The sequence below is a fragment of the Raphanus sativus genome, chromosome 3, assembly GCF_000801105.2.
Source record: "Raphanus sativus cultivar WK10039 chromosome 3, ASM80110v3, whole genome shotgun sequence".
NCBI lineage: Eukaryota > Viridiplantae > Streptophyta > Magnoliopsida > Brassicales > Brassicaceae > Raphanus > Raphanus sativus.
This window is the reverse complement of record NC_079513.1, coordinates 7,665,972-7,679,350: the sequence shown is the minus strand read 5'-3', so window position 1 is coordinate 7,679,350 and position 13,379 is coordinate 7,665,972. Positions and strand designations below refer to the sequence as shown.

Genomic DNA, 13,379 nt, shown 5'->3' with positions numbered 1-13,379 from the left:
TGGTAGAGAGTCTTAGAAACTTCTTATTTAAAACTTATCATTAGGGTTCCGAATAAATGGTTTGTCTGATAGTTACACACAAAACTGATGAAGATTCTGAGCAGAAGAAAAAACTTTACCTCCTTTGATGTTTGGCTTCAATCTGATAACTCAAAGATCTCTGAAGAAACAAGGGCTACACAGCAATAGAGATAAGAGAAAACTGTTAGACTCTAACGCATAACAAGATCACACACGCTTGCTTATAACCAAATGAAGTCAACTCAAAGTACGCATCCATGGAGATTTTCTATGTCAAAAGCCAAAAAAAAACAATGTTTGTGATATGCAGTTTGTCACTCATTGTTACACACATTCCTTTGTATGGAAAGGTAACAGCTAAAGAAACACATACATTCTTTTTAGCACGATGCTGAAGAATGTTGTAGAGTTCAATAGTCTTCCATACGCTTTAAGGCTCTCTTCAGCAGCAATCGTCTCCTCTTCAGACATATGCACACGGAAGTCTTCATGGTGCATCTGACATGTTCTTCTTGAGCAGCTACAATTCATACGCCACCAAAATGTAAAAACAAAAAAAAGATACAAAAGAAATTCAATAAAAATTCTTCAACTATTACACCAACGGTCGAATTCATAAGCATGCTCATGTACTTAAAAGTTGTCTAAATTTCACTTAAAGATATAGACCCTTCTTAAGCTTTTAATCAAGTGGAGGCAAAATGAATTATAAGTGAAAGAGAACATACCAAGAGGTTCGACGACGACGAGTGATGAGACTACTGTTTTTCATTCTTGCTACAAGATCAATATCACAGTTAATCCACAAAAACCCGAAGAGCCAAAGGACGCAATAACACCAATTTGAGAACACTGTATTTGTAGCAATACAGAAATGTGTTGATAAATTCAAAGACCATATTTTCTTTTATAGAAAAGTATCTTTTTCTTTGGGTCAAATATAAGAAAATATCATGGATAATCTAAAAATTCTAAGAATATTTAGAATTCTTTGAATGGTTTTTATTATTTAAAAAATACATCTCTGTTTCAATTTAATTAATTGTCGTTGTAAAGTAAATTTTCGTTTCGATATGATTGTTGTTTTTGAATTTTAGTGCAAAATTTATTAACAATATTTTTCAGGTTACCATTTTTGTTGGTCGAAACATGACTAAGTGTATAAGTAATAATATTTTTATTTTGAAGATATGCAAAATTATATGTTTTAATCTGTATGTATATATATGTTTCATCATTTTTAATTTAATTATTTCATAGTTTTTTTAGAGCTAAAGTTTAAGACATTGGATAATATATACACTATAGAAGAACCACAAGAAACTGTTGAAGTACCCTGAACCGTTAGTGCTAGGGTTTTAGAATCAGAAGGCTCTTATATATATTTTGTGTTCTTGTAGTTTTAATATAACCTGATCATTAATCTTCAGTTAATAATATATATGTCATTTTGCTTATCTGTTTATTTTTGTAATATCTTCTTGCATTCGTTATAACAAAAACGATTGAAACAAACAAACTTAACATCGAGATGGTTCATCTAAAAGAACTTATGTTTGTTTCTTTGTTTTTATTTCCATTCAGATGAGTTTAGCAAAAAAAAACTAATATACCTTTGTTTTGATCTAATCATATTTTATTTTTGTTTCACTAAATTAATTTTTATTAATTATCTAAAATATAATTACTTTAATCTATTGTTCTGTGAAAATATAATTTTAAAGTTTTAGCGGAAAAGTAAATGTTCACAACAATTTTGGCGAGAAATTTGATTTCACGATTTTAACGAGAAAATGTTTTTTTGCAGTTTTGGCGGAAAATATGGTTTTGCGTTTTTTGTTTTTGGCAACAAAACATGTTTTTGCGGTTTTGGCGGCAAAACATGTTTTGTGGGTTTGGCGAAAAAGACCAATTTTGCGACTTGGGCGAGAAAACATGTTTTTGCAGTCTCGACGAGAAAATATGAGTTGCAGTTTTGGCGGAAAATGTGTTTAAGCGGTTTTGGAGAAAAAACACGTTTTGCGGTTTTGGAGGGAAAAGGTGTTTTGCGATTTTGGCGAAAAATATTTTTTATGGTTTTGGCAGGAAGATACATTTTGTTGTTTTGGCGGGAAAACGCATTTTTCGGTTTAGGCAGGAAAAACACGTTTTGCAATTTTGGCGGAAAACTCATTTTTCGGTTTAGTCAGGAAAACACATTATTTGGGGTTTACACAGGAAAACACGTTTTTGCAATTTCTACGGGAAAACATGTTTTTGTGATTTTGGCGGAAAATGCGTTTTAGCGGTTTTGGCGGGAAAACGTGTTTCACGTTTTGCAGTTTAGGCGGGAAAACGTGTTTCTTGGTTTAGGCGGGAAAATGTGTTTCACGGTTTAGGCGGGAAACATGTTTTGCGATTTTGACAGAAAAATGTAAGTTGTGGTTTAGGCGGGAAAACACGTTTTTGCGGTGTTGGCGGGAAAACGTGTTTTGTGATTTTGGCAGGAAAAACATATTTTGTGATTTAGTCAGGAAAACATGGTTTTCAGTTTCGATGGAAAGATATATTTTGCGGTTTTGGCAGAAAATGCGTTTTAGTGGTTTTGGCGGGAGAGAGCACATCACACACTTTGACCTCTTTTACTTTGTCTTAGAACTCGATCTTGTTCGATCTCTTTGTTATAGTTGATCTCTTTGTCATTCCTTGTAATCGATCTCTTATTCAATAAAATTCCATTTTTGTCAACCGATTTCCGATTACATCGTTGTGTTCTAAGGACATTGTTGCCTACATCCTTTATCCCCGTTTTACTTTACAAACACTACAAAATACTTAGTGTAGATTTTAGGTTCTACAACCACCACTAGTACCATTTATAAAATGATGAGTCCGATAAGTTTCATAACATTTATTCATCTCTCATGGATGTTAATGACAAAATTGGTATAGTTCTCAAACATTTTTTTTACAACCAATAGATCATGTGTTATATATAATCATAGATTAAAAAGACCGGTCTGTTCAATATGTGAACCAAGTTTATGAAATGTTCTTATGAAATTGTTTTTAGAAATTAATCAATTTTTTTTTGACATCAATATTGGCTAAAGGCCTAAGAAGCCACCGGTTCAGGAAGCCAAACCGAACGTAGATAATCGACATATAACATAGCTGAAGGAGAATTCTTCGCACCGCGTGCAAGCTTGTCCGCCATAGTATTTTGTACCCTTGGAATATGTCTGATCTTGAAGGTAAGGAAGAAAGTCTTACTGCGAGAGAATTCCTCCATGTGTGTAACAAAATCTGGCCATTCTGTAGGTGACGAGTTGAGAACAATCCGTCGCAAATACTACGTCCGGGAATTGTAGGGTCTTCATGCACTCTATCGCCCAAATCAAGGCTTCACATTCCGCATGTAAAGGTGATAGGCTTCTTCGAAGATTCATTGCCCCCATCATAATATCCCCCGAACCCTTTTTCCGGCAATACCAACCCTGTCCTATGAAAATATCCTGTTACCTCCAAGCTCCATCAAAAAAGCAAATTCGGGTATCCTCCATAGACTGCCAATTACTCTCTGGCTGGACCTGTTCCTGATTTTTCTGTAATAATAGTTGTGCTTCCGCCTAGAGTGTACCCTCCACTTCCGCTCGACGGAGGATTTCCTGAAGGTTCTTATCTTTATTCTGATAAATTTTATCATTTATATTCTTCCATATGTACCATAAAATCCATGGAAAATATTCTGAACCTACCTCCTTTGGCAATCACCAGAAAAGGTAGTCCAGACTAGTGAAAACGAATGATGATGGAAAAGTTCCAGGGGAGGAAGGAATCCGAGATAAAGCCCACGTCTGTAATGCTGGTGGGCATTAAAAGAGAACATGGTTTACCGTTTCTTCCTCTGCACCACAAATAGTACACCAGAGATCACATTGTATACCACGTGCCTTTAGCTTCTTTGCTACTGGTAGAGTTCCCGATAATATTTGCCACACAAAATGCCTTAATTTTGGAGAACAATTAAGTTTCCATGCAAACGCCAGTAGAAGTTTAATATTAGGACCATGTGTTGACACCATAGACCCCTTATCTGGATATGAAGACTCAGTCCGAAAACCTGTTTTTACTGAATATTTTCTAGATTCTGTAAACATCCATCCATACATATATGGCCTTTGTATCCTGCTAACCATTTTTTGAATTTTATCTAAATATTTGTGTTAAAAAATAGATATTCAGTGTTTCCATATCTGACACAGACTCGCGGTTGAACATGTAAACCCGATGATCCGTATTTAATCTGGTTAAAATTTGTTGAAAATTTTGTTAATTAAAAATATGAGAATCCCTGGTAAAAATCTTATAAATATCGTTTACCCGTGTCCTAATCTTTATTGACCCATTTAAAATCCAGAGAAAACTGATGATATTGATAGAATTAAATTTATACATATATATATTTAAATTGTACATAAAGTTCAAAAAACTATTAAATTTGTAATTTTTGTACTGTTATAAAAAAATTATATTCGAAAAATATATTAGAGAAAACCAAGATTTATTTACATGACAATATTCTGTTGTTTTGTTATTTATATAGTTTGGAAATAAGTTTAAAGATGTCGGATTGTACAATCAATATTTCAAAATATTTGTTTATTATTATTGTGAATATATAAATTTAAATTGTTGGGGAGAATTAAGATATGTTAACAACTTAATTAACAACTAGATTATGACCCTTACGCCCGTGCGGTTGTATATTTCAAAAATATATTACTATTTATTTTTCATGTCAATATCAAAGCTGAATTAAAAATTCAAATCTGAAGAACCGAACCGATCACGATCTGAAAGAGTAATACCAAACCCGAACCAAAAATTGATTAAACATCCAAATTATTCAAAATTTTGATAATTAGACAACCGAAACCATAACCAATTCGAACCGAAACATTTTGGATATCAAAATATATCCGAAAAAGATTTATATACTTATAAATATATTAATTATTTTTAGTTTTAATGTATATAAAAACATCCAGAATATATATGATACTTTTAGGTTGGTTTAAATACTTGAAAATATATAAAAAATAGTCAAATATAAATATCTAACATTGTGGAAGTACACTCAAAACACCAAATATTTAAAATAATTTTTGATTTTTTATCCAAAATTTTAATCCAAACCGATTTATATGTTAAGTTTAGGTATTCTGACGTATGTTATTCAGATTTATATACAATATATTATTTTATTTACAGATTTTAAGAAATTCAAAATATATAAAGAATTTTTAAAAAATAATTTAAATGGGTTATCCGAACTGATGAATGGGGCTGAAATCGTTGACCCCGAAAACCCAAAACCCAAACAGATGCGAAAAGAACCCGAATGGATACATGAACGCCCAGCCCTAGTCATAATTTGAACTGAAATTTAGAAATATATAAATGGGGCTGAAATCTTTGACCTCAGATATCCGAAATCCAAACAGATCCAAAACGAAACGGAATGGATACCTGAACGCCCATACCTAGTCACTATTATGTATCATATATATATCATCATATAATTAATTGTATTGGTCCATCATTTAAATAATTATATAATTAATAGTATTTTATATGTACCATCTTATAAATAATCACATATATTATATTCTTAAAGTTAAATGTGAAATATAAAAACTATAATTTAAATTATATGAAATTAATCTTTTTGTTGTATTTTTCTTATATATATTAAAAACATTTTTTAATAATGGTTATTGGAAAATATTTTAGTAAAATAAAATTTTGAATATATGCGTATTTTAAATCAATTTTTGATATAAATCAACTTTAATTTTTATTTTATGATTATTTTAGACAAAACAATGTTTTTAGGTAATTAGATTAGTTCATTTTGTATATTTTAAAACTTATATAATGGATTTCCAATATTTATTAATAACATAACCCATTACTTTTTTCTTCTTGACATACTTTTATCCATGTTCAAAAATTTTAATTTTTTGCATTAGTTTTCTATGAATTTTTATTAATTTTATGATATTTGTTTTTGAAAATTAAACTTTTGAAATTTTTATATTTGACTAAACTAAATAAGGTAATAATACTGTTTTTAAAATTTGCTTTATATAATATACTATTTATATTTCAGTTTGTGTTTTTATTTTCACCATAAATAATTGTAAATAAAAAGAATTGTAAATATAGTGACAGAATTGTAAATAAAAAGAAATATAGAAAGAATGTTGTTTAATTTATTGTAAAAACAATGGCTAAATGTTTAAATAAAATGAAGTATTAAATATATTATTCATGTTTCTAAACAATTCTCATTTGTTATTAATTTATTGAAAATACAATAACTAAATGTGTAAATAAAAGAAAGTACACATCTCTACTATCTATGTTTCCAAACATATCTTATTTATTCTACTATCTTTGTTTCCAAACAATCCAATTGTGTATTTCAACTTTAATATATACTAGATTTTGACCCGCACGCCCGTGCGGGTATATATTTTTATAAAATATGTTGTTTTCATGTCAATATTAGAGTTGGAAAAAAATCCGAATTTTAAAAATCAAACCGATCTCGATCCAAAATGAAGTATAAAACCAAACCGAAATTGATTAAATATCATAATTTTGGTATTTAGATAACTGAACTGAATCTGATCCAAACCGAAATATTTCAGATACCTGAATGTATTTGAAATATATTTATATACTTATATATATATTATTTTTAGATTTAATGTATATAAAAACATCCAGAATATATATATGGTACATATAAGTTGGTTTAAACAATTGAAAATATATATAAATAGTAAAATGTAAATATCTAAAATAGTTAAAGTATACTCAAATCACCAAAAATACTTAACATAATTATTGATTTTTATCCAAATATTTAAATTAAACCAATTTATATGTTAAGTTCAGGTATTCTGATATATGTTATTCAAATTTATATGTAATATATAACTTTTTTTATATAGTTTGAGAAATTCAAAGTATATAATGAATTTAAATAGGTTATCCGAAGATGAACAAACCCGCAAAAATTTGAATCGAATCGAACCAAAATTTAGAAATATCCGAATGAGACTGAAATCTTTGACCTCGGAAACCAGAAACCCAAACAGACCTAAACCGAACCGAATGGGTACCCGAACGTCCACCCCAAATTCACAATCTATTTTTTCCTTTAAAAACACATCAAACATCATAATTTTTGATATAAATCAATTTTAAATTATTATTTTGATTTGAAATATGTATATAAAGTTTAAATTTTGTTTTCTGATTATTTTAGACAAATGATATTTTTGGATAATTAGATTAGCTCATTTTCGTATATTTTAAAGTTGACACAAATAAATAGTTTCTCATAATATAATAGATTTTAAATTTTTCTTAATAACATAAATTTATTCTTTTTTAATATATTGTTATCTATGTTTCCAAATAAACCTATTTTTTAAAACTGCTATTTATGATTCCAAACAAACCTATTATTTAAACTGATAAGTTTCCAAACAAACATATTTTTAAAGTTCTTATCTATATTTCTAAACAAACCTAATTTATACTTCAGTTTTAGTAATATAGATGTTTTTTAGAGGAGTAAAATTTGCATTTTAAGAGTCTCTTCTCTGAATATGAATAAGCTCCACGAGTTATGAAGGGTATATATAGTTGTTTAGGTGAGATGTTGAGGACACAAGGAAATCTAAATTAAATTATTCAAAATTATGATTTGCAAATTGTAGAATAAGAATATACTAAATTTTGTTATTATTTAGTAGAGATACTCACTGTTTGTCTCTATAACACGAAATGGAAATCAAGTATCTCTATTATTAAAATAGAAGTACAATTTAAAAATATCCCTTAGTTTTTATTGTTATTTACAATGGGATGCCACTGAATATTTAATTAATCTTTCTATATTAGTGTTTGTCTTTTTCAGTTATTTGATGTGTGTTTCTTAAAAATTATTTGTCTTTTTTTGTTTAATTAATGCATTTCCAAAATCGAATTCTATTTAATGTGTGTTACCTTTTATAATTTTTTGTTTTTTTCTGTTTAATAAATACATTTCCAAAATCAAATTCGAAATAAAAAACTTGGCAACAATAATTAATAAACCTAACTTATATTATTCATTTTTTTCTATTTTCGTATATATGTGTGTGTGTTTGGAAATAATTAATATGTAAGTTCAGTATGATAAATGTTGAAAATATAAAATATATAGCACCATATATTTTAAATAATATATAAAACAATTTTGTTATACATTATCATAAATTTTGAGCCATAAAAATTAAAATACATTTGTACGGATATATCGGGTCATATTCAAAAAATTTAACTTCTAGATATTTTATACATAATCTAATTATACAAATGTTTGATTTGCTTATATGATCTAATTATACAAATGTTTGATTTGTTTATATGATGTCTAATAAATATTGGTCATATAATTTACTGTAGATCGCAAAAAGTTATTCGACGTAATTAAGCACATTATTATTTTTAAATATGTTATACTAGTACACACATTACAAACCATATATAATATTTAGTATAAACAAAAAAAAATTTGCCACCCGCTCGGTCGAGCGGGTCAAAATCTAGTTATTATTATAGGAATATACTAAAAAAAATTCCAATGTATAATATACTAAAGCCGGTTTAGCAAGTAGATATTATTATTATTAATGTGATAGCTTTAATTAGGGCGTTGTTATGTTAAGTTAGTATGATTTTCAATGATTTTAGGAATATTTAGTGATCTATTAACAGTTTCGAATGTTTCCAATATTGATTTAAGAGTAAGTGCCGTGGTTTTTCTAGATGTTTTAGGAATAATAAAAGGACAATTTATTAAGCCAATGGCATAGTAATGTAATTATTAGGGAAAAGTGAGGGTCAATTCATTTTTGTACTCCTGTTTTAATAGATTAGATATATATAGGAAGAATTGGAAAAATGGGACACTTTGAACTTTTGTTTTTCACAATAAGATTTTCATACTTTTGGCAATTTTGGACATATTTTATCCTTGTTTTATGAGAAAAATAGTAAATAGAGTTTTAAAAATATAAAAAAAATATTAGAACTGTAGGAAACATAAGTATGACAATATATAAGGTTAATTTTTTTTAAAAAAAAATTTGAATTATATTTTATTTTATCTTCTGGCTACAGTTAGAATACTCATTCTGGCAGTTTACTAAGTTTATAGTTCGGATTCTAAATTTAAAACACAGATATATCCATGCTATATATCGTAATATAACATTTCTTCTATACCCTGACAAAGATAGAATCAGCTACGCTATAATCAAGAAAGATTTCTTTGGTGTACCTAAAGCTAGAAAACGAGATATAACCACAACTCAATCACAGAGCTCGGTTACATTACGTGTCATAACCTGTTATACCTTTTACCATATATGACGCCTGAAGGTAGAATAGAGTTCTCACCTATTATACGGTGTTCTGGGTAGGTAGTACACGTATTCTAGGCAAATCGTGAAAATATGGAAACTTCCATTTTCGGTTACAGAAGTTTCCTAAATCTAAACTAAATCTACCCTAAATCTTTCAAAAAAATATTTTCTCCTAAAATCACGTTCTTCTTCTCCTCCCACGATCTTTCTTTCTCAACAGTTTGCTTTCTCTCTTCTTCATCCACAAAATCATCTCTTCTCTCCATCAATACATCATACATCATGGTTCTAATATATGTTAAATGCGGGGAATGGGTGTCTGATTGCAGTGAAGAGTGGAGTTTCGTGGTAGAGAAAGCAAGGGGTGGTCGAATGGTAACATTAGAAACTACTACTCCATTGGTGGTGGTCAAGAGGATCGTGTGTGAAGATTATGGGGTGGACCATAATGTTGTTAATGCCGAGTTCAGTTACTCGATAGTGAATCAAAGAGGGAATCCTCCAATTTTTATCACCAATGATCGCCAATCATCTAATTTTGTGGCTTATGCGAAGAGGGATTCATCTACTACCTTGTGCGTCACGTTCTCTGGTTCTGGCGTAAATAAAAACGAACGGATCAATATTGATTTGAATAGGGAGCCGTGTGATTCAAGTAATGTGGAGGATGAAGAAGTTCCTGAGATAAATGGAGCCGCGTTTGTGAAGCCCTCAAAGGAGTCTTGTGGTAGAAAGAAGGATCATGTCGCCGCTGATGGTTGTCGTGATGCTGGTTTAAGGAGTAAAAAAATTGGAGATTCTCAAAATAATGGAGAAAGTGAAAAGTCTGGTCGAGAGTGGAGAGGAGATTTCATGAAGAAGAATCAACTTTTCAAAAGTAAAGAGGTTCTGAAGGCAACAATGGAAATTTTGGCGATGAAGAATAATTTCGATTACACTGTTATCAAATCCACGAGAAAATGGTGGTATTGCCGATGTAAGGATGCATTATGCAATTGGAGTGTGCGTGCAGAAGGTCTGGACGGGTCTGCATATTTCATGATCAACCGGTGTGAGGAACGACATTCATGTGCACCTTCAAAGAAAAGCAATTTCGGAAAAACAGCATCGGCAAGAACAATTGGGAGACTAATACAACATCGATACGGTGATGCCAACGATGGCCCAAAACCAAATGACATCATTGACTTTATGAGATTGGACCATAGTTGTGAGATTACATATGGGCACGCTTGGGAAGCTCGGGAGTTTGCTATTGCAGCTGTTAGAGGTATACCAGATCGCAGTTATGCTAAAATACCATCGTATTTGCATATACTTAAAGAAGCTAATCCTGGTACGCATACCCACTATGAAATTAATGACAAGGGGAGATTCATGTATCTATTTATGTCATTTGGGCAATCAGTTAGAGGATACTACAATGCAATGCGAAGGGTGATTGTTGTTGATGGAACTTTTCTGAAAAATAAATACAGAGGAGTTCTACTTGTTGCTACTGCTGTAGATGGTAACTCTAACTTGTATCCGATTGCATTTGGAGTTGTTGATTCAGAGAATGACAATTCATGGGGTTGGTTCTTCAGACAGTTGAAAGTGGTTATTGCTGACTGTCAAGACTTGGCTTTTGTCTCAGATAGAAATTCATCTATTGCTAAAGCGATTGGGACTGTCTACCCGCGATCAGCACATGGAATATGCATTCATCACTTGTTGACCAATGTGGTTGCATTTTTCAAGACAAAAGGGTTCACTGCCTTAGTTGAAAAGGCTTCACGGGCATATAGGTTCACTGAATTTGAGGAACATATCACCCAAATTTTTGATATGAGTCCTGAGCTTGGAAGATATCTACAGGAGGCTGATGTGCGCAAATGGGCTCGTTCTCTGTTCCCTGGATCCAGGTACGACATTAGGACCACAAACCCTGCAGAGTCAATAAATTCAGTCTTGAGAGTACCTAGAGAATATCCGGTTATTCCTTTGCTAGATAGTATAAGAGAACTGTTGACTCGATGATTCTATGAGCGTCGCCTGGTAAGCTCAAAGCATCTTGATCCTTTAACGGCTGAGGTGGAGAAAAAGATAGATAGGAGAATTGTGAAGGCAAAAGGGTTTAAGGTTTACAAGACTGACAACGTCAAATCGGTGGTGAAAGGAGACATATATGATTGTCATGTTGATTTGGAAAGAAGAACATGCACATGTGGGAAGTACGATATAGGAAAAATTCCTTGCCGACACGCCATTCCAGCAATTTATTCACGAGGTATGGAAGTATAAACACATTAACTTGGGACCTATTTTTCTGTATATAGACTCCAATAATTCACTTTTTTGTTCACACAGGTTTGGAAATACACAGATTTACCGACGCCTTTTACAGCACTACAGCGTGGAGAACCGCCTATGAGGAAAGCATTAACCCAATAGCAGTTCCACAGTCTGAATGGAAGGTCCCAGCTGAGGTTAAACTTGCCAAGATTTTACCACCAGAGACAAGAAAGAGTGCTGGTCGACCAACAGAAGGCATGAATCAGTAGAAGACAAGATAAAATCTTCTCAAGGATCAAAAAAGAATAAAAAGCACAAGTGCAGCCGTTGTGGTAACAAAGGACACAAGAGATGGACATGCGATTTACCCATTGGTATGGAAGTATAAACACATTAACTTGTTATGTTTCTGTGTTTTTTTCTTATTGATATTCTGTGGAACAACATATTTTGCAATTTGGTATTTGCTAAACTCTTGAGAGAAATCGATCTATGTTAGTGACAATTTGGTTCTAGTAGATGATAATCAACAAACAACACAAGAAGAAAAACATAGTCTTAAACATCAAGATCATGCAAAGATAAGGTACATGAACACCACCACCAAACAACACAAGAACAAAGCTTTTATGATCCTTAATTCCCTAATGCATTCTGTGGTCTTCTCTTCACATCGTGCAATTGCATCTTCCATCTCTTCAATTTTACTGTCATGGCATTTCATCATGCTCTCAGCAGATCCCATTGATTTATGAAACTCGGAGTTGTCAACGAGCAGCACGTCAAAGAGGTCCTGGAAGTATTCAATTTCCTCAACAACTGACTTATCAGTCCATTTGAACAAGTGGGTTTTTTCCTTCATCATTAACAGCCATAACCAGTTAGATTCAAACGAAGACATAATAGAGTCGATCTCCATGAGTGCTAATTACATAATCGACTAACCTGCTTGGATCCCAACGGACAAGAATGGAATAATCTTCCCGGATTTTCAACTGTTCTTGAAGTGAAACACGACACTTCCTTACCGCAATTGCATCTTGTGGGAATTCCATGTTGTTTGGCGACTCGATCTCTTGAAACGGATGAAGAATTGACAGAAGACATGATTGAGTCGATCTCCAAAATTTCGCCGTCAAATTTCTTTCTGTCGAGGAAGAATGAGAAAGAAAAGGGACTAGGTCAAAAAAAATAAACAAAACTACGTCGTTTTATCTCCTATAACTTGTATTGTACCAAAGGCAGATCAGGAAAACACACCAAAATTATCTACATAAAATGTTTGCACTTTGTCTTTGAAACCTATAAGTTAGTGTTAAAAGTAGTAGCAAAGAAATTGGACATATGTACATAAATAGTGAATAAATAGTTGTAATGTGTGTGTTAGGGTAAATATTGTTTTGCCTTTGGTTAGAGTTAAGGGTTTGTTTAGGGTATGTTTGGGGTTATCGTTTGTTTACGGTTTGTTTAGGGTCTTACTAGTACTCGTGTACGAAGCTTCTTTAGGGCTTCTTAGGGTTTGTTTAGGGGTTTATATAGGGTATGTTTAGGGCTTGTTTAGGGTTTAGGTTGGGCTTGTTTAAAAAATCCTATAAAAACCAAAGATAATTCATA

General features: G+C 31.5%; 2 protein-coding genes and 1 pseudogene across 2 annotated transcripts; 1 reads left to right on the top strand and 2 right to left on the bottom strand.

Annotated features, from left to right (window-relative positions):
• LOC108845063 (polycomb group protein EMBRYONIC FLOWER 2-like) overlaps positions 1–793 on the bottom strand; it is a 28,658-nt pseudogene extending 27,865 nt beyond the window's left edge.
• An 8,980-nt stretch (positions 794–9,773) lies between these two features.
• On the top strand, positions 9,774–12,034 carry LOC108845065 (uncharacterized). Its single transcript, XM_018618333.2, has 3 exons — positions 9,774–11,395; positions 11,534–11,760; positions 11,841–12,034. Exons 1-3 carry the CDS (start codon positions 9,774–9,776, stop codon positions 12,032–12,034), a joined length of 2,043 nt encoding a protein of 680 aa, XP_018473835.2.
• A 302-nt stretch (positions 12,035–12,336) lies between these two features.
• Positions 12,337–12,872, bottom strand: LOC108845066 (uncharacterized protein At4g04775-like). The gene is made up of 2 exons (XM_018618334.1): positions 12,711–12,872; positions 12,337–12,621 (listed from the first exon to the last, which is right to left on the bottom strand). Exons 1-2 carry the CDS (start codon positions 12,870–12,872, stop codon positions 12,337–12,339), a joined length of 447 nt encoding a protein of 148 aa, XP_018473836.1.
• Between the last annotated feature and the right edge of the window lie 507 nt (positions 12,873–13,379).

What these genes read in the sequence shown, in the direction of transcription:
- LOC108845066 (XM_018618334.1), bottom strand. Translation starts at nt 12,872, where the DNA reads ATGTCTTCTGTCAATTCTTCATCCGTTTCAAGAGATCGAGTCGCCAAA. An exon ending in GTCCGTTGGGATCCAAGCAG is followed by an intron (nt 12,622 to 12,710) that starts GTTAGTCGATTA and finishes TTAATGATGAAG; the next exon opens with GAAAAAACCCACTTGTTCAA.
- LOC108845065 (XM_018618333.2), top strand. Translation starts at nt 9,774, where the DNA reads ATGGTTCTAATATATGTTAAATGCGGGGAATGGGTGTCTGATTGCAGT. An exon ending in TCTCTGTTCCCTGGATCCAG is followed by an intron (nt 11,396 to 11,533) that starts GTACGACATTAG and finishes TCGCCTGGTAAG; the next exon opens with CTCAAAGCATCTTGATCCTT. An exon ending in TCCAGCAATTTATTCACGAG is followed by an intron (nt 11,761 to 11,840) that starts GTATGGAAGTAT and finishes TTGTTCACACAG; the next exon opens with GTTTGGAAATACACAGATTT.